Below are 25,117 nucleotides of genomic sequence, written 5' to 3' on the forward strand. Positions count from 1 at the left end.
GACTGGATTTAATGGATAAAATATCCTTAATCCAGGTTTTGTCTGAATGCAGTAATGGACTTCACCCCAAACAACAGAACAGGCAGTATTCACTGCTTTCTCCTCAAAAATGTGTGTTCACTGTTAAATGCTACTCCTTTTCTTTCAAATAGTTCAGTATAGAAGAAATAAAATGCAACACTTCTCCTGACAGAATAAGATATTTTGGGTTATCCATTATTAATCGTGGCAGTTTATAGGTGTTTTCTGTAATTATCGTTGGTAGTAGTAAAGCGGGCTTTCTCACATATGAATGCATTTTAGGGCCATTTGCCATTAATGGACACCTCTTCCCCCCATTAGTCCACTAAACTGAAGTTTACTGTGATTTAGTTTCTACATGGCAGCCTTAGGTAATTGATGGGATTCTAACAGAGTCCACTGCTATTTTCTGCAGTTGGACTCTCTTAAATATATATATATATATATATATATATATATATATATATATATAAAATAAAATAAATAATAATAATAATAATAATAATAATAATAATAATAATAATTGGAATCTGGTAACCTCCATTTTAATTACTTGGAATGTCTCTATTTAAATTTTGCCCCAGCACAACACTAAGCCTGCTATTAGGAAAGAAAATTATTTTTCCCACTGACCAAATGCTTATATGGATTCCTGCTATGCTGCCAGATAAGCCTGAAAGAGTCCTTTTCAAAACCAGAGCCTGCCCTGATTGAAGTTACTAAAACACAGTGACTATATATTTTGAATAATTTTAGTGGGCCTGTTTGTTTTTCAGCCTTTCAAAACCAAGCTCTTGATAATTTTCATATAGTGTCATAAAATTCTTTAAATATAAAAATATATTTGTTCACATTTTCCTGTTTTAATGCTTTTAGGGCCAGATCTGGAATTTAGCATGCATGATGGAACTATTAGAGATCTAGCTTTTATGGAAGGTCCTGAAAGTGGTGGTGCCATTTTAATAAGTGCTGGAGCTGGTGACTGTAATATTTATACCACAGACTGCCAGCGAGGGCAAGGTCTTCATGCTTTGAGTGGCCATACTGGTATGTTACTGGCTCAGTTGCAACAGCTCTTGTCCGAAGGTTTAATAAACTTTAAAATGTATACATTAAAAACATAAAAAGTTACAAATATCCCTCATAGTCATCCTTGTTGTGGCTTAAAAGTAACTTGTTCCTTAATTAAAGGTGTTAATAGCTTTTTAAAAGCTGCAATGAATACAAGTCAATATCTGTTACATGCAGGTCACATTTTAGCACTTTATACATGGAGCGGATGGATGATAGCATCTGGATCCCAAGACAAGACTGTGAGATTCTGGGATCTCAGAGTACCCAGCTGTGTTCGGGTTGTTGGAACAACATTTCATGGAACTGGTATGCTTACTGATATTGAACTAAAAACAGTCAAGGTAGCTGTTCAACATATTTATTGCACAGAAGATGGAGATTTTCATAGAAAAGGTGGGAATAGCTTCTTCATAAACTTGAGCAAATACTAGGAATCTTTTGTTAGACATCTTACACTATTATCAGAAGGACATATGAAATAATTCTACAGAATGCTTATTTTGTAAATTGTGTATTTAATGGCCAGTGTTCAAATCTCATATTGTATGGACCTTTTTTAAAATATATAGAATAACTTGTTTAAAACATTTACTAATATATCCTTTTATTGACAAGTACGTTTAGCATCCTCAGATCAGACAGTCAAGGGCTCCCAAGTTCATCAGACCTGCAAAGACAGAATCAAATCTCCTTACATTATTGTACAATTGATCCTATGTTAATACCAATATGATTGTCTGTAAATGTGTTTGGCTGTGTTTTGTCTAGTATTTTAGAAAATCTACATAAAAATCTTGATTTGAAACCAGGGTTACAGTATATAATGGGGGGGGGGTTTTCTTCAGGCAGTGCTGTCGCATCCGTAGCTGTAGATCCTAGCGGTCGTCTTCTAGCTACTGGACAGGAAGATTCCAGTTGTATGCTCTATGATATTCGTGGTGGGCGAATGGTTCAGAGTTATCATCCTCATTCCAGTGATGTCCGTTCTGTTCGCTTCTCCCCTGGGGCTCATTACCTTCTCACAGGATCATATGACATGAAAATAAAAGTCACAGACCTGCAAGGTAATTTTACTTCTGAATTATTTCTGAATAGCAAGAATGCTCACCACCCAACCCGTCTTCAGGTCAACTTCATACATTTCTGGGAAGAGAAATTTATCTAACTCTGGTTCTTATATAGAATATGATATGGCATTATAGTAAACTATATTAGTCTTCTATAATTTCCAGAACTCAGTAGTATAATTGTAGTAATATCTGAAAAGGTTTGGATTCCAGTTCATCTATGTAGAATAAACTCCCCAGTAAGATAAAGTAGGTTCCAGGTACGGACAGTTTCTATAACAATTAAAAGATTTTATTTATATTTCCCTTTATCTTCAATACTATGCAGTATAAAAAATTATTAATTTTTAAAAAGTGTGGAACATAGTATTAAATGTTATATAAATTATTGAATTAATTATATAATATATAATTTTAAATGTAATTTAATGGTATTCTATTGTATTTTTGATAATTTGATGGTAAACATCTGGGATTGAAAAAAAAGAAAAGTAATGTGTATGTAGGTATAAATAGTATAGTTTACTTATTTCTGAAGAGCCAGATATAGTATTACTTGTTCTGTAACAGATGAAATGAGCATTCAGAAGCATAATCCACCTGAACTGTTTCTCAGTAGTTTAAAATTCTTGAACTAAAAAAATACAATCTGCATGCAAAGATAAAGTAAATAGCAGTGCCATGCAGACATCATGTAAGCAATAATTATTCTAATTATTTTTCATAGGTGACCTTACCAAGCAGCTACCAACTATGGTAGTAGGAGAACATAAGGACAAAGTGATTCAATGCAGATGGCATACACAGGATCTTTCCTTCTTGTCATCTTCTGCTGACAGAACTGTCAAACTCTGGAGTTATAATGGCTAAATGCAATCTATATCAATACAGCACAGACACACGAGACAACTGGAATGTCCATAAGAAAAGCAGCATTTGAGCAGGAGAAATGTGTCCCACAGAAATTTGATTGCTATGAGATGTTGGTGTGTTGGTGTGGATTATTATTTTTCAGTGCTTTCCATGTGATCTCATGCTGCTATGACCTACTGTAGTCTTGTTGCTGAAATTTGTTAAAAGAGCTCTTGCAAAGTCAATGTGCACTCCAAAAGTTTAATTATGTGTTTACAGTTTAGTGTTAATTGCATTCCCTGGTCTTTGCCTCGGTGACAATATTTTTTTGAAATTCAGATTGAACTATAGTTCAGTGAAATTCACATGCAATATCATAACATCCACACAAATAAGTCTTGTTATGCCATGCTCTACAATGTTGTTTACATCTATCTTAATTAGTGGTCCAAAACCTTACCCATCAAAGTTTCGTGTTTTGGTTTAGTATGTATAATTATGAATTCTAAAGATGGTTAAAGAGGGGTTGACTATTGATCACAGTATCTATCTGTAGATATAGATATATGGAATGATTTTCAGTTTGAGACTGTATTTTGTTAGATTATGTTCAACACTTAAGCTTTTGGTGGAAAAAAACATTGGTGTGAAGAGACATTAACATTACTTAATGCGAATGCAACAAAATACCTCTGTGTAATGTATTGTAGGAAAGCAAGCGCACTATTAGGTGTGATTGGTACAATTATTTTGATATCATTGGCTACGATCCTACAGATCTTGAGGCACATATGTGAGAATATTGTGTATGCAGTTAGGAATTTTTCTGAAGTTGCTATAATTACTAATTGCATTGTTGAAAATTTTAATATATTAAATTGCCCATTCCTCAGCATTGCAAAACACTGTAGTAAAATGCTTCAAAATATCCTCTGGTTACAAACACAGTTTTCCCCCTGTGTATATATAGAATACCATACAAATTTTAAAGGCAATAGCATGGCTTGAAATGCTATGTCTGCATGATAATGTAAAACTAAATTATTTCCCAGTTCAGAAGCTTATTTGGATTTTTTAATTTCTTGCACTGTCTATATAATATAGTTGCAATTTTATTTCTATCTTTAGAGTATTATGTTCATGTATTGTTTTATATTTTCATATTGTACAGTTATATTGCTTTTAAATTAAATTCTTAAATATTTGGATTATTTATTTGAAGTACAATTTAAGGTTTGGTTCTAATTAATATATGCCGTGCACTGTAGCAAGACCTTTTTAACTGTCATAAAAAACCTGAGGTTACTATAGAAGTGTATATGTACTTAAATTCAATAAAGATTTTGACACCTGAAAGTGAAGCTACATACTATTTTCTTTTTTCTTCCTTCATATGGAAATAGCTACTGTATATATTCCTGTATAAGCCCATCCACGGATAAGGCGACCCTTACATTTTTAACCAAAATACCATGAAGAATGTGCCTCCTGCAGATAAACCAAGCCTAATTTTTTATGGTATTTTGGGTAAAAATTCAAGTGTCTGCTTATTCATGGATGGGCTTATCCATACACAGGAAATCTGGGTACTTTTAAAAAAGCATTACTGTATACACTTACGGATAAGCCCATCTGTGGATAAGCCGAACCTAATTTTTTAAGGTGCACTTTGGCACCTAAAATTCTCAGCTTATCCACAAGTATATATTATAACTGAAACAGCAGAATAAAGCTTTAAAATAACAGCAGCAATATAAAGCCCACCTGTAAAGTAAAGATGGGCATCTATTCATTTAAAAGCTCTCCAAACACCTAAATTTCTTAACACCTATATTAAAAACAGCCAGTTTGGTGTAGTGGTTAAGACACCAGGCTAGAAGGAGACCATGAATTCTAGTCCTGCTTGAGGCACAAAGCCAGCTGGGTGACCTTAGGCCAGTCACTCTTTCTCAGCCCTTAGGAAGCAGGCGATGGGAAACCACTTATGAAAATCTTGCCAAGAAAACTGCAGGAACTTGTCCAAGCAGTCACCAGGGGTCAACTCTGGCTCAGAGGCACCAAAAAAATAAAAATAAAAAAGGGAAGGAATCTTGCATGCAACCTGTGGATTAACACTCCATAAGGCTAGGAGCAAAACAGAAAAGGCTATGTCTTTTTTTTCAGGAATATTTCTTCAAGAACCAGTGATTCTATAGGTGATCATGATCTCCAAAATGTATGACCAACTAGTGTAACTGGTTCCAAACAGATACTATATGCTCTGATCATTTAAGATCAGCTTCACACCTCCATTCAGCTTCCCCACTCATAGACAGATTTTCAGAATTTTGTCCCACACATCCCAAAAGTGCCTTCAGGTATTTTCATCAGTATCTCCACAGCCTACCTCAGATTAACTGGGAGAAAATAAGAGCTACTGTAGATTTCATAGTATTACATATTAACACATTAAATGAATTTACATCCCTTAAGCAGATAAATTCAATTCTCTAACTACTTTGTCAAAAACCTACTTTTTAAAATTATGAATAATTACATTTGTATTTTGCCTGGTAACACAAAGTGTTTTTTGGCATCTTACAATAAACAAATCCCACATAAATTTAGATACCAAACATAAAATACACAAAATTCACAGCAGCCCCCAATTTAAAAATACTGATTTTTAAAACTAATTCCATCAAAATTCCTGGTGAACAGAAAGATCTTTACCTGGTACTAAAGTGGCCAGAAATCACCCCAGATGAAACTCCAGGGAAGATGTGATTTAACTGGTGTGCCTTATCAAAAGACTTATTTTTGGTAGTTCTATACTTAACAAACATGTCTACTTTAAGTAGATCCTTTGAAACAGACCCTAAGTTCAGGTAGATATGTACAGTATGGAAGAAGAAAGCCTTTTAGCTAATTTGGGCGCAAACCATTTCAGCAATAAAGGTTAAAATAAGCGCCCTGTGGAACCCGGAAATGTGCCGTAATCCTAAAAGCCTCTTAAAGGGATACGTTCTCGTGGCAAAAGCATAGTAAAGCAAAATATTCCGTTTTCCCCGCCTGACGTTTAGCTTTCCCCAGTGCCATCTTTCAAGTATCAGCCAGGTAGCAACTCCCACTCAGGACTCCAAAGCGAGGTCGCAGGCAACCATCACAGGATGGAGACCACAGACTCGTCTTCCCGGCTGGCTGCAGATTTCTCTGTCTTGTTCAGTCTCAGCTTTGGACCCAGCGCAGAAAAATTCAGATAACCCGAAATTTTGCTCAACGCCCTCCCGTCTCCGCTGCCGGCCATGTTAGATTTCCCGAAATGCAATGCTAGGTATCAACATCAGGCTCAGCGTTTCAGACGACCCAACGCGGCGGGCGGCTGGGGCGCGGCGCGGCGTTCCTTCCTTCCCTCCGTCCCACCCAAGGCAGAAGCTTTTTGGTGAATGGGCGGAAAGAAACAGTGGCGGAAAGAAACGGCGAGGGAGCTGGGCAGGGTGAGGGTGAGGGCGAGGGCGGGGGCGGGGAGAGGAAGAAGTGGGGTCGGAGGCCCCCTGCCCGGCGTGGGGGCGCCTCCCCAAGTGAGGTTGCCACTCCCCGCCACTTCCCCTTTTGCGTGTGCGCGTGCGTGTCTGTCTATGCGCGTTCTTTGGGAAAAACATTTCTTGCGGGGGATTGTCAGCGCGGGTTTCCGCCCGGTAAAGGGGTTCGCACTCTTAAAACGAGCCTGTGCGCGTGGCAGACACAGTGCTTGCAAGCGTGCAGTCGGCCTCGGGGATTCGTATGATTTTGTGTGGAGTAATGGGCGGAGGATCTACAGCCTAATCTGCAGTTACACATGCTGCATTCCCTGTGGTACCGGCATCCCCTCCCCACAATCTCCTTTCCCAGGGCAGCTTTACCCTCTCCATTTATATCTATGGCTTCAATTCATCCTAATAAGGAAAAGGACAAGGTGTACATTCCTTTGACACAAGATTATGTCTAGAATCCTGTTACATAGATGCATTGTTTGATTTGTGTTCAAGTACCATGAATGTTCTATAAATGCATTCATCTATTCATTGATTAGGTTTGTATCTTGCCTTTCATTCAGGAGCTCAAGGTGGTGTATGTAGCACTCCTTCCGCCTGTATTTCTATACAACCACCCTGTGAGTAGTTATGGCTGAGAGAATTGACTGGCGAGGTCACCCAGTGAACTTTCCATGGCTGAGGGTTGACTTGAAACTGGGTGTCTTATACAGGTAGTCCTCATTTAGTGCCTGCCTCATTTAGTGACCGTTCACAGTTATGACAGGGATGAAAAAGTAACTACAACCAATCCTCACATTTATGACCTTTGTGGCTCTATAAAGCAAAGGAAAGCTGAAATAAGATTGTAAGCACAGTCGTGGCTTCACTTAGCAACTGCTTCTTTTAACAACTGAGTCACTGGTCCCAGTTGTGGTCACCAAATGAGAACTTCCTGTATGCACATGAGATTGCATTACTCATTTTCCCTCTTTATCTATCCCAACTTGGGGCTCTTCTGGGGAGAATAGAACTTCTATGGTGTCCTGTGAACAAGGGCAGGACTGGCTGGGGATGATGAGAAATATACTGTACTCCAACCTACCCGGAAGGTACCAGATTGGGGAAAACTTTCATAAATTCTCTTCTGTGTTCCACTTGGAATGTTCATAGTTTTACAATTTTGGGATACCTGTTACTGCAACCTGAAAAGATTTATCCATAGCATTCATCTGTATATTGGTTTCTTTGTCTTTATGCCACATAGGTACAGTGACCATACGTCCTTTATTATAAAGGACAGTCCTTTATTTCAGAAAGCTGTCCTTTAGATTTATTTAATTGAATTATTTATTTTCTTGGTTTTGCTCTTGAATTTACTTGGTAAAGCAAAGTTATAAACATAGACAATTGTTTTTTTTATCCTTATGAACCTGTTTCAGATTTGCCCCTTTTCAGGTTTGTCCTTTATTTTTTCCAAGAAAATAAGGTCACGGTACACATAGGTAATGGTTTTATTTTCTTATTTTATAGTCATAGCAGAAACAGGATTTTTAACAATTCTTTGAAAGTGGTATGATTTTATCTTTTTTTTTTTCCTACTGAATAGCCAGGCTCATCTATACAATTTAGCAGAGAAGAAAACATGGCTGTTATCATTATTGCATCACACAGAAAACTCTCAGGAGTTGGAACTTCTGTTCTAAAGTCCCCCACAAGCTCTATTCTGAGAAGTTTACTTTGTAAGCTTAATTACAGATAACAGATGATGAAACAATAAGCACAAACCTTACTTATGCTAATGCATCTAGTCCAGCAGATTATAATTATTTTACTGATAGAAAGTAATAGTTATTACAGGGGAAAAGGGAACAAACTCTCCTCTGTTCTTTTTCTTCTAATTGTTGTGGTTGGCTTTGCATGATTTAAATAAAGGATGTATTCTACCCTAAGCTATTTAAATTAATTCAGGATACTAATTTATCATGAAAATGAAAAATGTTTAATCATTTTCCTTTTAACTAGAGAAACCAAATATGGGGTTGTGTGATGTAGAAGTGTTATTCATTCATCAGCATTATGGAAATGAGTAGGGGGTGGATTCTTCCCTGTTCAGCCTCCCACATTTGCCAAAAGGATGAAACCAAGATAGTTTGTGTAAATAAGTACTCGTTTGAGCAGAGGTTAGGTCATGTGATGCTGGAAGATAGCTTGTTGTAGCCAGACAATTCAGTGACCTGGAGAATATTGAGCACTAGATGGTTGAGTTTGCCCTGACAATCTTGCATTTTACTAAAATCATCCGTTGTGCTTCGTGACAGAGGATGCTAGTTTATTTGCTCCTGTGTGCAGTCCTGCTGATAGGAAGGAGTGAAGCTCAGCATGATGATTGGATTGATCCAACAGACATGCTGAATTATGATGCAGCGTCAGGAACAATGAGAAAGCCTGATAAAGTAAGTGTGCAGATATTCTTTTTTTACTCTGCATATTCAAGGTGCTGTTCAGTCATTTCTTTAGGGTTAAGGTTAGGAACTGTTTACCTTATGTAAGTGAGATACCTGGAATGCTTCCTCTTTTTTCTTTTTTTTTCAGGCACATAGTCATCAAATTCATGAACTTAAAGTAGAGCTTTGATGTTTCCATCAAAAAACAGTTTTAAGGGTCCTAAGAATCCACAGAATAATACAAAAAAAGAGGATCCGAAGAAATTAATGTTCAGTTGATGTTGAAGGCTTCCATTTCTATTTTTAAAAAACGAAATTAGCTCTGGCCTCATAAATCATGGGTACATTAATGCCCTTACTTAACATTCTATGTAGACAGAAACATTTCTGTACATACGATCATTCTGAGCAGCCTCTCTATACATTAGTCACACCCCATTCAAATGCATACAGTTGTCCCTGCTATCGGGAGAAAAAATATTGCACAGTTCCTGGCTGTGTAGAACTTTTGTGAGGAGATGGGCAGGGACAAGTCCACTAAATAAATAAATAAAAATAAATAAAACTTTTGAACATCAGCGAACTGTGGAGGATGGTCAAAACCGTAATCAGAGATAGAACACATCTCAATATGATCGTAATGTGCCAAGTTATTTAACCTACGTTGGTTTGGTGATCAATTTTTGGTTCACATATTCAACTGAAATCAATATAAACTTTTATTGATATCTGTCTTTGATATCTACCTGTATATTTTTGTAGAAATAATCAAAATGAAGCAGCTACGCTGATCAATAGTAGAAATATTAACAAATGATTAAAATTGCAGCAAGTGAATCAATATGATTTTGAAAATGAGAGAGTACCAAAAGCAGAAGTGGCAGAAGAAAATATTGAGGAGGTTTCCAGGTGCCAAACAAAACTAGATTCTCTAGTTCATAAGGTTAGTTTGCATGTATGCTACTTTACTATGTATGTTTTTAATAAAATATTGCTTACCTGTAGTTTGAATACATTCTGACCTTGTTAAAATAGCATTTTGACATTATTATTAGATAATCTCCCACATTTATAACGGTAGTTGGTGTTAATGCTCATGGATAATTTCAGCTAGACTCCTACTCTGCTTAAATCAGCTGAAGTTTTTTAATATATATATTTGTTAGACATTTCAAAGTAAGTATATACACAACAAAGAAAAAGAACAAAGAAAAGAGATGAAACAAAAAATATAAATGAATAAACAAGGGATTTACAAATATCATGGAGGTTATAAGTTTACAGTATATGATTAACTGTGAATAACTGAATCATACAAATTGCTATTAAGTCTGAATCGAGCATCAGTATCAAGAACCATGGTCAGCATAACATAAATCACAAAATTATGAATGAAAATAAATTCTACCTATCGATATTACTAAAAATCTGCTCTAAATTAGAAATCCTATAAAATTGAAATTTTATGCATAAAGAAACCCAAATTTTGGATGAGATACAAATCCATGTATTAAACTGTAATCTAGAAATGGTTTACAGTTTGAATTAAGTTCTGTGTTAGATTTACTTTTAAGATATGAAGTTAGTCTGGTATTAAATATACTCCCACAACTTGGTTAGCCATTCTTCAATAGACAGGATCAAACATCCTTTCTAAGGAAAAGTATATATTATCCTTGCAGCAATTCTCCTGTACAAAGCTAATTTGGCATACTTTGAAGGAATATATGGTTTACTATATGGTTTAGTAAAATTTAATCAAAATATTTCAGGTTGAAATTCCAATTTTAAGATTTACAGTGGTACCTCGGGATACGAACTTAATCCGTTCCGTGACTCTGGGCGTATCCCGAGTTGGTCGTAACCCGAAGGAAATTTCCCCATAGGGTTCAATGTAAATCCGGTTAATCCGTTCCGCCCTCTGAATTTGGTCGCACCCCGAGGCAAATTTCCCCATAGGGTTCAATGTAAATCCGGTTAATCCGTTCCGCCCTCCGCCCGAATTTGGTCGCAACCCGAGGCAATTTCCCATAAGGTTCAATGTAATTACCGTTAATCCGTTCTGGCGTCCACGGACCACACGGAAAGCGGCCGGGCGCGGCGTGGTGCGGCGCGAAAATGGCCGGGCGCGGCGCGGCGTGAAAACGGCCCGGCGCGGCGCGAAAACGGCCCGGCGCGGTGCGAAAACGGCGCGGCGCGGCGCAAAACAGCCCGGCGCGGCGCGAAAACGGCCCGGCGCGGTGCGAAAACGGCGCGGCGCGGCACAAAACAGCCCGGCGCGGTGCGAAAACGGCCGCGGACCACGCGGCAGGGCTGGAAAAACAGCCGCGGACCACGTGGCACGGGCGGAAAAATGGCCGTGGACCACGTGGCACGGGCGGAAAATGGCCGCGGACCACGTGGCACGGGCGGAAAATGGCTCATACCCCGAGGCGGAGTTCGCAAACCGAGGTAAAATTTTGGGGCCAGAGCTGGTCGTAACCCGAAAAATTCGCAAGCAGAGGCGTTCGTATCCCGAGGTATCACTGTATTTTATTCTGGTATGAATCATTTTCCAAAATCATTGAGTTTTACAGTATTACCACCAGAAGTGAAAGAATTATCAGACCTGCTTATTACATTTCCATCAATTTATACAAGAGGTGATATTGGGGGGCTTTATTTTTGCAGCTTGAAGAATATGAAAAAAAATATAAAGCAAAGTTATATGAAAGCAACAGCATTCATGTTTTCAGAAGATACTTGCATAAGATTTTAAATGAAGTTGGAAGACTTGGCCTAGTGAGTACCTGAAAATCATAAAAGAGTTTGCTTTTATTGTTATATATGTTCTCTCATTAAAAGCCATTGCTAAAGTATCTTGTACAGCTAGTCCATGAATTTGAATAACTAACTGCCCAACTATTTATTTTTTCATTTCTTTATTTTCCCATTTTTAGAAATATAATTGGGCTATCTAACAAATTAAATTGCATATATCAGTCAAGAAGCAAGCTATAAAAGTAGCTGAGAGCAGTTGTTTGAAATGGCCTTGGTTTGCTTGATTTTCATGTGTAACAATTTGAAATAGAATTGATCTTTTTTTAATATAATACAGTCTTGGGCCTGGGGTTTTCCTAACTATGTATGAAATGGATCAGTATGATCAAGTACTCAGGAGGATGCTGATGCCATAAAGTAGATGTAGCAAACCTTTTTGGGTGATGGACACTTTTGGAATCCTGTTTCCATGTTGTGAGTGAACTCACAAAGTAGTTGCAAAGAGAAGGTATTTACCTATTTACAGGTTTATTTTATTTTTATATATCAAATTTGTCACCACCTGTCTCATTAAAAAGCGACTCTGGGCAGTTTATAGAAAAGATAAATATTAATTAAAAATACAATATAACAATAGTCCTAAATAAATAAGTATATTCTAAGGATTGATGCTAACTAGAGAGTATTAGGCTTGGGGAGCATCATCAGGGCGCCAGCCATTCCCAGAATTAGTTAAAGCTCTTCTTGCCCCACACAAGCTGGCAGAGCCAGGTCTTCAGTTCTTTCCAGAGAGCCAGGAGGGTAGGGCCCCACTGCACCCCTTGGGGGGGAATATTCCAGAGGCTGGAGCAAAGGCAGAGAAGGCTCTCCTCCTGGGCCCCACCAGCTGACAGGGTCCATAACACACCTTGTTGCCAACATAACTTGTTACTGCTGTAGTGGGCTTGGCAAGTCACAAAAATACTAGAAGGTGAACTCAAGTTTGTAACCTCACTCAAGAGAACTGGCTGGGTTTATTATCTAAACCTGCCTATAATGTCTGGGTGGGGCCCAAAGGTATTCCTGTAAATGTAAAAGGAGGCTGGCACTTTGCTTGGCTTCACAGTAGTTTCTCATTTAATTTTTTGCATTAACAATTAAAATCATTGTTAAAAATTTTAAAGGGCACAGTGGCTGGTACCTGCTACAACAACATCCAAATTCTGCTGTGACTGGGGATAGTAGTTTAGCATCTTTAGTGTTCGGAGTACAGGTAGTCCCTGGGTTAAGAATGCCTGGTTTACAGATAATCCATCATTAAGAATAGAGCCTGTTGTAGCAAAATTCAAGTTAAATACACAATGATTCGAGTTAAGTGCACAGTGGTTCGAATTCATTACATAATACACAGTGTTCCAGCTTACATATCCATTAGATTTAAGGACAGACCTTGGGAATGGAATTTGTTCTTAAACTGGAGACCACTTACATTGTGTAATCAAATTCACATTTTCTTATCTCCTTATTCTGGAGGCTAGTCCTTCTTGGCCCAATGAAAGGCCACCCAGTCAAGATTTAGCATATGACTGACCAACTGTGATTGCTTTGTATGCTATTTATTCTTGGTCCTTGCAAAATAATTTTGGTTGCTTTGATTATTGTGTGTTTTCTTTTAGCCCGATGTTAATACCAGAGATGTGCATTATGATGCTGAGATCATCCTCACCAGACAATCAGTTAATGAAATTAACAAGTTCCTTAAGGAAGAAGGCTGGAAATCTGCTTCTCTGGATGAAGCTGTTAACAGTATTCTGATTAATTTTAGACCTCATGATTATGAAGCATGGAAATGGAAGTTTGAGGACACATTTGGGGTTGATCCATATAATGTCTCCATGGTAAGGGAAGGTTTCTGAAATACAAATGTCTTATTTCATAACATGGATAGCAAAATGGCTGTGTTCATACACATAACACTAAATTAGTTTTAATGATGAACAAACTGTAATAGAAATGCACATCATGCTAAGCAGAAATCAAACAAATCACACACCAATAATATGAGAACCAGGCAAAATTTACGTGATTTTTCTCACTAATGATGGAACACCTCGATTTTTTTGTTCATTTCTTCAAAAATTAACAAAAAAGATTGAACTGCTGATTTAGGAGCCAGATAATTCTATTGTCGCAAGTAGTTTCCTACTGGGAGTTCGATAGAATTCCTGATTATTATGCTGTTTATTCAGGAGTGCAAAAACAAAGTGATATGAAGCATCCTTTAGTTCGTGATGCATTATCACAAGTTAGACAAGATGAAGGTAAATCATACTTATTTAAATCCAATTTATTCAGCATATTTTTAATCACAAGGTAGAAATGTGTCTATTGGAATTAATAAATGTTCGCCAACTATATTCCTATATTCTTTGGGTTTTTTTCTCCAAAAGGTACTTTTGTGTTTAGCATCCATCTCAGTCATTATTGCAACAGAATTATGGACACATATTGGTTGGGCTACTCAACTGAAACGTCTCATATTCATCAGTTTTCTCATCAGTTTTGGATGGAACTGGATGTACCTATACAAGGTAAACAACTCCATTTATTTAGAAAGCGTGGGGTGGATGTATGTATGTTTGGCCTCAAAAAAACACTTGCATGTTATAGTGCTCACTGTTTAATTGTATAGTCTCAGCAACACAGGTACATCTCAGCTAGTGCTGAATTAGTGCCTGCTAAATGGTCGCATTATTCAAATTTGCACTATTCAAAGTGATATTTCTATGAAAAATAGGATAATTGGTTCCAGCTTGACCAAAATACACAATGAAAATTTTTAAATATAAAATTTTATGTTTATTAATGAAATATAACAGTAAAAGATTAAAAGAATATACTTACAACTTAAATTTATTTTTAACGAAGTCACAGAGTGGTTATTTAGAATTTTTTGTTTTTATTTTGCCTTCGATATCATTCCTAAAGGTAAGCTTATATTGACAAAAACATCTTTGTCATGTAATGAAGGAAGTGGTAGAAAGATTATTACCTAGACCTACCCTTCAGTTATTTTTTATGTGATGTTAGTGTTTTTTATTGCTTTCTAATGGATTATAACCTGCCATGAGATCTTCTAGATAGACCTCATAAATATTTAAAATAAATAAATCAAGTGAACAAAGGACAAGCTGGAGGATAAACCCATATCCAAAGCGTACCTGCTATCCCTCGTACTCTGCTGGAGTTCTTCAAAATGAGGCTCTTCTTTTTTGAGCTTTTCTTGAACGGAACCTTCCTCTTCTCCATTTTGCACATATGACAATTAGTGTGTAAAACCCCAACGGCAATTCTGTGTGCGCTAGCTCGCATTAACTGAATTTTGGCTCACATTAAACGTGACCTGGCATCAATTTATAATTTACACTAAACCAAAAATCACACTATTTGAACTCACATTAATCATGACCTACATGTATTCTGAATAAACTACAGTTTTCAAACTGAGGTACTTATTTTGCCACATACATTTTGTTTTTTGTTCAATAGGCAGTGACAGACAGCAGGCAGTATAAGCAGCAGGGCTGCTTCAAGATTTGACTGATTTGTGCTTGCTTGCTAAAATGTAGAGATTGGGTATGTTTGGAGACCATGATGTTTATCTCCGTACCCCCAAAATGGTAACTAAAACCATAATAATTCTCACTTATGTTTTTAGTAAACTGAAGAGGCCACTTCAAATCCTAACAGACTATGAAGCTGGTTTGTTTCAACAAAACATAAATGGTTATGGTATTGGCAGCCTTCTAATTCCACGATTATCTATGTTTTGTTTAGAAATTAGTTTTGTTCATAAATGATTTAATAAAAAGCTTCTGCTCTAAAATACTGTCAGCCTTTGTTTAGCAGTACAGATGTGATAACTTTGCTCTGCAAAGGAAGCTCACTAGGTGACGTTTGCCCAGTCAATGTCAGCCCAACCAATGTCACAGGTTGTGGTGGGGAAAAATTGGAAGAGAGAATCTATACCACCTTGCATTCCTGAAAGAAAGGCATGGGATATAAACCTAATTTAAAAAAATAAATTCAATAAATTATGAGTAGCTAGTAACCTACCCCAGATGGATATTGCTGTTGAGCCCATCTAAGGACATCCATCCTAATGGTGGATAGAGGATCTCATCTGCTGCTGACATGAACAGTTTTTGCTGATGGGGGAAAGGTTTAGAGAATGTGGAAGATAGGATCTTCTTTTTATATCTTCTTTGTTTTTTCTTGCTTTTCCTCAAGTTCATCTTATTTTCACACCAGTTGGTCTTAAAGGGTTCAAGAGCTTTGGGGTCTTACTTGTTTATTTCTTGCATTTGGCATTTCTGAAGTTGGAAGAGTGGTACTTCTCCTAGGAGGATGTGAGGAAACAGTAAGTCTTGTTGGTAAGTGGAAAAGAATAGACCTACCCATTCCAGCATTCTCTCTAAGCATTGCAGACAAAAAACCTCCCAGGACTCCAATTTCCATGTTCCGTTATTAGTCTCAACAGTGATGAATCTGTGTTGGAGGTCTTTCCTTTTAAGGTACTTTTTAAAAGAAAGGCAAAAAAAAAATAGATTCAGTGATTTTATTCAAGAATTATTGAATCCTTTAGTTTTTGTTGTAGAAAGCCTTTGCTCAGCATCAATCTGAAGTGGCAAAACTCGGAAATTTTGATAAAGTCTGTGTGGAGAAGATTCAATGGACAGACAGCCTTTTGGGTGAGTAGCTTGTCACATCTGCTGCTATAACCTTTACATGCCTGACATCTTTTAGAAAATACTAAAGTTTTTATCCTTATACTGCTTTTCCTCTCACAGAAGCTCAAAGCAAGTATATGAAAAGGAAAAATCACAACAATAAAACCATCAGTGAGAAATGAGACAACAAAATGAACAAGAAGCCATAGTTGAAAGAAATGCCATTATTAAAAAGTGATTTGAAAGGAAAGCAAGCCAGCCTTGGACCCTGGAATGTCTAATGGCTTTATTGGAGGAGCAAATCATTTGAGCAGATAATCAGATAATCTTCTGAGAGACTTTTCAATGCCCCAATGGAAAATTTAGCTAACTAGTTCTACAGTTTTGAAAAGGATTTACAGACATTTTGACAGGACCAATTAATACTTGGATGTCTTCAAATCCTGAAGCCTTTTATTTTCAGTTATGCCTCAGTTGCCAGAGAAAAGGAACCCCTTCCTCCAAGGGTCTTCTTTAGGAGGTTGCCTCTTCCATTAGCTTGAGAGCTGTCAGCCCTTCAAGGTAGTCCAGACAGGAAACCATAAGCAATAACAGAATCTTGCAAGTCTGAAAGCCAGAAATCTTCCGGAAAACTAGGGAGGTTCCCTTTTTGAGACACTTCCCACACCCCTTTTCCTTCTGTTGGCTGAGATACCTTTTCCATGACGGTTATCTAGACTGCGGCTCTTCCTCCTGTCTCCCAAGGTCATTCCCACATATCATTATAAGAGCTCTGCCTGGCTTTTCAGTCTAGGACCAGGATCTACTGGAGGGACTCTTAAGGGATGAAATTGGCCTTACTTACTCTGGGATGGGAGGGCTCTATGGGCTACAAAGAGGATCCTGATTAGCCACACTTTTTGTACACATAGTCTAATTGGCAGTCTAAAATTCTCTTTCATGGTCATTCTGCTAAATTAAATGATTGGATCTAGCATAAGTGGATGAATCATGTCTGTAGTTCCATAGCCTGCAAATAGCTGAGGAAGCTTTCATAAAATCATCAGAAATGCTATACTCTGAAGAGGTTGAGGTCTTTATAGAATTATCCATCATTTCTGCCCTGCCCTGCCTTCTCTTCCATGTTATCCTGCATTTTGAATATGTAGTTTCTGAAAGAGTTAAGTGGCATTTGGCAGCAACAGAATCCAGGTTTAGACCCTTAGGTCACTCCAGATGAGTAACAAGGGGCTTATTATCTTAAATTCATATTAAGTTTATATATATATTATACACACACACACATACATACATATATATATATATAAACTATATATAAATATATGTATATAATATATAAATATAAAATACATAAATATATATTATATATAAATATAAATAAATGAATTATCTTAAATTTAATCCTTTGTCTTTTATTGGGCCATATACAGTTTGTTGCTTGATTCTGCTGGTATTTAATACCTTATTTTCACATTTTCTTGGAATCATTTCAAATAGAAAGTTGAACCTTGATAAACTCTTCATTTTAATGGCTCCAGTTCTTCCTTATCAAACAGCTTTAACTTTCTCCAACTTAAAATATCTGCTGTTATATTGTTCCAGCTCTGTGAATAATTATTTTTAAAAAGGTCTTCCTTTATTGTTGTATCTTTATTATATTAACTTCCCAGATATTTAACCTGAGAAAGCCTGTGCTTATTATAACAGATTTAGAGTTTTCCTTCTTTGCTGCCATCTGTTGATTGTCTAAATTTTGCCCAGGTTGATAGCCCACGTCTTCTGCCTGCAAATTTTGCTTCAGCCACGTATCTCCTATGGAATTTTAGTTTAGGCCTTTGGGATATATCTCATTTCGTAAATGTAGTTTAAAATACTTGGACTATTGGTTGCAATTATATTTCCACATTAGAATGTCTCAGCCTTTGATATTTCTGCTTTAAATTGTATACTCTAAAGCAGGGTTTCTCAACTTTGGCAGCTTTAAGATGTGTGGACTTTAACTCCTAGAGTTCCCCAGCCAGCTTGCTGGGGATTCTGGGAGTTAAAGTCCACACATCTTAAAGTTGCCAAGGTTGAGAAACATTACTCTAAAGTATTGCTAAAGTAATTACAAATGTAATTTTATTTTAAAGCAGTTAATTTCTTCTTACCTTTAAAATATAGTTTCAGTTTTTGTTTGTGGCTGAATGATTTCTTGCTTTTTGACTACAGAGTGGTTTAGAACCTCATGGACGTACCAAGATGATCCTTGCCAAAAGTACTATGAAACCCTCCTGATAAATCCAATTTTGGTCGTTCCTCCAACAAAGGTATTTTTTAGTTCTAATAGGTTTTCACTTTGTGTTCTATGGAAGCTATGAAAACATTCTACTGTTTAACGTTGTCTCCTGTTTTAGGCATTGGCTGTTACATTTACCAATTTTGTAACAGAGCCACTGAAGCATGTAGGAAAAGGAATCGGGGAATTTATTAGAGCACTCATGAAAGAAATTCCAGTACTTCTACAGATTCCAGTGCTAATCATAATGGCAGGGGCAACTTTGGTAAGTACTTGCATGAAGGAGAGTCATCTGGAATCTTGGGCTCTGTTGTCCCACAGTACAGGATATCAGCTCCCAAAAGACCAATTTGGTTTGCATGTTAGGAAAAAAAATTATATCAGCATGAGCAGTTCAATGGTGGGACTAATTACTAATAAGGTTTAGTCCCCTTTGCTTGACATGTTCAGTTGGGTTTCCTGGGTTAACGGGTTGAACTCAGCAGCCTAAATAGCCCATCCCAATTCTGTGATTCAGTGCATCTCTTTTGTGTATGACCTAACATTGCACCAGTGAATTTAATATGAGGAAAACAGATGTAACTGACATTGAACTTGGATACTTAATAAGCCTCCAAATAGCTTTTTGTGAATTTCCCATGGTGCCACTTACTACACAAAAGGTTGGAGGGACAACTCATGTACAAAAGGGTAGGTAATTTATCCTGGACCCAAAACTGGTGTATTAATTAAAATTAATGCAGTGTACCATGATAAAAATAATGTTGTTGCATCTACAGAGATTGATCTAACAGTGGTTAATAATCCATCATATATTCATATTCTAAAAGGTTCAGATAAATATTAAAAAAAAAGTTAGCAGCTCTTCCTGCAAGACCGGAAGAAATGCCATTTAAATATTCTGGATAGTAAAGGTTGGAAGCAAATACTTGAGAAAATACTGTTTAATAAGAAATGTTAAAATATATAGTGTCCCTTTTGGGTACAGGTGGATCATATCCAACAATGCCCTTCTGTCAGCAGGAAACTTGGTTGCTGGATCAAATTCCCCTTGTTCTGCACCTTTAGTTCATGTCACCAATTACTCTGGAACTTTAGGGGATCCTCCAAAAAAGACTTTGGTGGTGTGGCAGGGGGTAGGGGCTTTAGTAGGAAAGACAGGAAAACCACTACTGGATAAGTTGAAATCACTGCATATAACAATGTAAAGACTTTAATAAATGTGAAGGTTGGAATTGCAACATTTTGTTGGGGAGCTTATCCAAGTGTCTCTTTTCTAGATTTTCTGCTATGGGGCAGGAAGATCCGTCACGGCACTAAGAGGTTTATCATACCAGGAAAGGCCGCAGCCTCCTGCTCTTCCCCCAAGTGGTGGAAATCAGTTACTGCCAATACAGCAGAGTGGGGCAGATGGCAAGGGAGACTACTTGTCCGAAAACGCAGATTACATCCCAGGAGGCCCTTATGATAGAGGAGATGCATCCAGAAGAAACAGGCAAACCAGATCTAAAGGTGATCCTAACGATGACATCATGGTTGTGCGACCCGGCAATACATTGGATGTCCCAGCAGAAGAGCATTCCAAGTTGGCAGCCAAGGTAATCAGAGGGATGCAGGTTTCAGTTCCAATTAAATTTGGGGGAGTTAATATTTATCCACTAACCTACTCGGTTTATACACCACTGCATCCTTAGAGACCACTGCACTCTTCAAGACATTAAAAGGCAAAATCCACAAAGCAAGACATATAGTTAAAAGGAAAATCCACAATGTGATAAAGTATTACTTGGCATTTGTCCTCCGGCAGTAGTATTAACAGTTCAAGGCTCTATAAAACAGCTCAGACAACAAATTAATTTTGCAACCCACCTTTTAAAGTTATTTCTAATAAAGGCTCCCAGTTAAAACAAGATAATTTCCAGTGTGAGCAAATCTACTTTAAGGGGGTTGTTTTGTGGCTCAGACATTTGACTGAACCATTCTAAGGTGGGTGTTGCAGTTTGGTGGACCTGAAACCTTGGTTATTCGAGGTTTGGGCCAGGAGGTGGAGAATGGAAAGCAATGCGAAGATCAAGAGAATGGGTAGGCAGACTGGTTGGAGATGTCATGATTGAATTAAAGGACAGTGGTGCATGGCAGCTGCAGTGTATCCTGCCATCCCCTTCACCCATTTTCCCAGGACCTACCTTTCTTCCTTACTCTCAGTCACTACCATGTGACCACTGATGGCTTTGCCTTTTTCCCTGCTTCTGTCCAGAATACAGATTTTGGTCCAAATATGGATCATCAAAAACTGGCTGTTCCATCTATGGAATGCTTTGCACATATCTATAATATTATAATTAATAAGGAGACATTAGCTAGCACTTTTGAAGTGTGTGCATTTATAAATAGCATTTAATGATGTTGGAATGCATTTTACCTGACTTCAGAAAAATATTATGGATTACATTAAGGAAGAATAACAGTGCAATCCTATATATGTATATTTAGAAGAAAGCCCCACTAACTTCAGTGGGATCCACTCCCAAGTGAATTGCTATAAGATTGCATCCTTATTTGATTACTTGTGTTTGTGGATAAATATATCTTTGAGAAGAACAATAGAGTACAAACAAAGAACAGTGAATCATTTCTAGTAAATCAATATGGGATTTGTTTGTAGGAAAAATATACTTATATAAAAATCAGTTTCCTTTGAAAAGTTTTAAGAAAAACACTTTCTATTTAGTATATTGGAATATTTAAAAGAAGTGAATAATTGAGATTAAAAGAGTTTTTAATTTAAATATATAAATGTATCTTATTCATTAGAAGTTTCAGACCTTATAATTTCTTAGACTGCATAATCTTCAAATGACACAAACTGCTATTAGTTTATGTAATGTTGGTTATTACTTAAATAATTCATTGATACCAGAACTTCTTACAGAGTGAATTGAATCCTAAGGCACAGAATCAGACTAGTGATGTAATGGAGAAAACCAACACAGATCCAAACCTGGATAAAACAAACCTTGTTGAACCTAGCCAAGTGCAAAAGCATTCAGAAGGCAATGAAAATGAAGCCAAACATGGCGGCAGTGAAGACACCAATGTGAAGCAAAATGCTCTGGAAACCACGGAATTTAAGAGGAAAGAGAGCAGCTCATGTGGATTGGAAGAATCCAGAGAGAGGATTGTAGAAAACTTGAGTCCTTCTGTAAGTTTAAAAAGGATTCTCTCCTGTGTATCTTAGAAGGGGAAGCCAATTTGGCCTCCCTTGACAAGGAAATGATAATGAGTAAATGTAGAATATACCCTGTGTGCCTACAGTCTATCCCTACGTTGTACAGGGATAGGAAGACATGCACGCAGGGGCCAATGAAGGTGCTTGATAGTTGATTCCTTTTTTTAGAGTAAGAGGACTAGTTAAGTTGTAAGTTGTATAATTTTAATACCATTTCAGGAAAGGAGTGAAAGCAGTGAATACTGCTTTTTCTGTTTTACATAGCATTTTCCAAAAGTTTCAGCTGTTCTCCTGATGTCTTTAGTGGTTCACCAGGGTAAGAGAAAAGAGTGATTTTAAACCTGTTGACAAATGTCATTTTTTAAAAACTTAATTTCAATTTTTGTGTGTTGTAAAGTATATATTTTACTCATAAAGAAAAAATAATCTATTTATTAGATAACTAGTTAAGTGGAAATGCCATAGCAGCATTTTAACAGTACCATGGACTGATTTCAGGCTTCAGTTATGGAATTGGGCAGCATAATTCATTTAATATTAAATAAATAACCATTCTGAGCTCATGGTGTGCTTGACAGTGAAAACAGGGAGGCAGTCTTTTTTCCTGCTTGTACTCTTTGAACATCTACTCCAGGTGGCTGGGAAACCACAGTTTTAAACAGTACGGAAAGTGGTGTTGGGGATTTTAGGGAGAGAAGACAAACTGGCAGAAGTCACTGTGATCTCCCCACTGCAATGGAGCTTTCCATGATGAGAGTATTTGCTTTAAAAAGACAGCAAACTAAATCCAACTTATTTTTCTCTGTTGTGAAATTAATGATCTGGCAATAGCAATTCTTATGAAGTTTATGGAAAATAAGCATTCACAGGATGCTCTGTCATACTGTATTATGAAGCATGTGGGGAAGAAAAGATTTCCAAGTCTTCAATGTTGTTTGCTGATATACAATGACTTCCTGTACATCTAGTAGAATAGTTGGCAACCTTTAAAAGATTGGGTTTAATTAACCCTTCAGTGGGATTCACTTCTAAGTAATTCTTCATAAAGGTTAGAGACTGACATTTTTTAAATGGACATTTTTAATAGAAAAAGTACATTGTGTAACATCCAACTGTATCTACACATGTTTGCAATATTCAGCTTTCTGTGTCATATTTTTCTGGTTCTGTTTCCACTCATTTCTCTCCCACTGAAAAAAAAATTCCCTACACAGGGCTTGAGATGCGCGTTTAGTATGTCTTAAGCAGGGAAACAGTTGAAGGAGAAAGATCAAGTTGGTAGCTATACTAGCCCTCTTCTGTCATACAGATTTAAAAATAAAGGGCTGAAGAATCTATTCAAAGATTTTGTATAGCTTTTTTTACCACTTTGGACTTTGAAAAAATAGGAGGGCACCAGAATTCATATTGTAGATTATTAATTAAATTTTTGACTCCCCAGTATAGCAGAGGATGTGGCTTGTGAAGACATTTGGCAGAAGGCTTTTAAATAATTGAAATCTTCTCCTTACAGGAACAGTATCAGAGGAACACTGCTTCCTGACAGACCTCTACTTTACCAGATAGAAGCTTTTTTAAAAATTACTTTTAATAAAAAGAATTCATCATTCTGAAATGAGAAAATGATTCACTTTGTAAGTCTCTATACCCCAGTACTTTGCTGCATCTTGATTAATACAGGCATATTTCTAAATTACGTTTATCAGGATGTTTTCTCCTGACAGCTTCACGGCATTCTGAAAGCATCTTATAGGAGAATTATATTTTAAATATATAAAACATGTGGAAGAATTTTGTACATATTGCTTGACAGTGAAATAAAGGCTTCAACAAACATGGGACTTTACTGTAATTTGTACTGTGTTCATTAATATTCCAATGAATATAACAACTAATTCATTTTAGTTATTTACAGTCCAAGAGCAATCATAAAAGTGAAGTTAGGCCTTAAATTAGCTTAATCAAACTTAAGTTAGGCCTTCGGGAACAGTTGGGATTATTGCTGGTCTACCGCCCTCCCTGCTGCCCAGCATCATCCTTGCTTGAGCTGCTAGATTCCATCGCTGGGTTGGTGGTGGAGTCCCTGAGGCTGATGGTCCTTGGTTACCTTAACCTGCCACCTGGTGATGTTGAGTCCAGGGCGACTCAGGAGTTCTTGGCCTCCATGGCAACCATAAACCTGTCCCAAATTATAGAAGGCCCATTGCATGCTGGAAGTTGCACATTACATGTGGTTTTTGTCTCGGGGCAGTTGCAGTGTGATCTGGTATTGGAGGACATTAACAGTCTGTTGCCACAGACAAATCTTCGTTTGCCCTCCAACTCACTGGCACCACCCATCTATGCAGGGAGGGAGGGCCTATAAAATTGGCCCTCCCCAGATGACTGATGGACCCTTCTTGGTTCCAGAGGGAGCTTGGGAGGTTTTCCCAAGGACCTGTCAGACAGTTTGGCCAAGGCCTTGGCTTCAGCCTGGAATAGGTATGTGACTGAGGCCCTGGACTGGATTGCTCCTATGCAGCCTCTCTGTGCGCTGATCCTGGGGTGCTGCTTAAGTCTCCGAAGAGCTTCAGGAGATGAAATGCCAGAACCAACACCTAGAGTGCCATTGGAGAAAGACAAAGAATGAGACCATATGCAGGCCTATAGTGTGGCAATAAAGGCTAAACGTCGCTATGTCTCCACCTTTATTGTGTTACCTGGAATTTTAGGCTTCATTAGCTTTATAATAAAGGTTATATTAGCATTTTAGCATGGCAGTCTATGCCTCTCTTTAGGTTTAGGAAACCATGATTTTCCTTTGAGCCAAAAGCCATTTCCTTTGATGTGTGAAAACTAGCTTTTTCAGAAACTAAACAATAGTGCTGTATTCTGAAGTCCTTGAGTGTTGGAAGTATTAAAGACTTCGATGAGAAAGGAGGAGATGCAACGTATTTTAAGGGTGTCTGTCTTTTCTCAGGTCTAATCAATGTTTTTTATTTGATTTGTTGCTTTCTGATGTATGACATATATTAAATGTATGTATCATTTGTTTCTGCACCCTATATAAAAACTTGACCCCCCCCCCTTAATAAAATGCTTTTCACTTTGCCTGAAGTACTTCTGGTTCATATTGCTTGAGGGTGGGGGGGACGAAAAAGCTACTTTGCAAAGTTATAGAGTGTTTCTCAAATTCAGGAATTAGGTTTT

General features: G+C 37.3%; 2 protein-coding genes across 11 annotated transcripts in view; both read left to right on the forward strand.

The window, feature by feature from the left end:
- Nucleotides 1-4,381, forward strand: part of WDR47 (WD repeat domain 47) — a 39,375-nt gene extending 34,994 nt beyond the window's left edge. For all 3 annotated transcript variants that reach the window (XM_088154362.1, XM_007434336.3, XM_007434337.3), the window contains 4 exons: nt 898-1,068; nt 1,270-1,401; nt 1,941-2,159; nt 2,890-4,381. In XM_088154362.1, coding sequence (XP_088010488.1) covers nt 898-1,068; nt 1,270-1,401; nt 1,941-2,159; nt 2,890-3,032 — 665 coding nt within the window. In that variant the 3' untranslated portion in view covers nt 3,033-4,381. The remainder of the gene's footprint in view (nt 1-897; nt 1,069-1,269; nt 1,402-1,940; nt 2,160-2,889) is intronic.
- Nucleotides 4,382-6,187: 1,806 nt separating this feature from the next.
- Nucleotides 6,188-25,018, forward strand: CLCC1 (chloride channel CLIC like 1). Of its 8 annotated transcripts, none has more exons than XM_025170598.2 (12): nt 6,188-6,327; nt 8,827-8,961; nt 9,782-9,895; nt 11,623-11,733; nt 13,368-13,589; nt 14,142-14,282; nt 16,349-16,442; nt 18,633-18,730; nt 18,818-18,964; nt 19,980-20,297; nt 21,620-21,901; nt 23,442-25,018. In XM_025170598.2, the coding sequence occupies exons 2-12, from the start codon at nt 8,830-8,832 to the stop codon at nt 23,469-23,471; spliced, it is 1,689 nt and encodes a 562-aa protein (XP_025026366.1). In that variant the 5' UTR covers nt 6,188-6,327; nt 8,827-8,829; the 3' UTR covers nt 23,472-25,018. The 8 variants fall into 8 exon arrangements, with proteins under 8 accessions (XP_025026366.1, XP_025026365.1, XP_007434403.1 ...); XM_025170597.2 differs by lacking the exon at nt 6,188-6,327 and adding an exon at nt 6,329-6,435; XM_007434341.4 differs by lacking the exon at nt 6,188-6,327 and adding an exon at nt 6,335-6,490.
- The last annotated feature ends 99 nt before the right edge of the window (nt 25,019-25,117 follow it).

This window comes from Python bivittatus, unplaced genomic scaffold (genome assembly GCF_059951505.1).
Source record: "Python bivittatus isolate LINGU-HERP-01145 unplaced genomic scaffold, Pbiv_v1 ctg000700_np1212, whole genome shotgun sequence".
Classification (NCBI taxonomy): Eukaryota; Metazoa; Chordata; class Lepidosauria; order Squamata; family Pythonidae; genus Python; species Python bivittatus.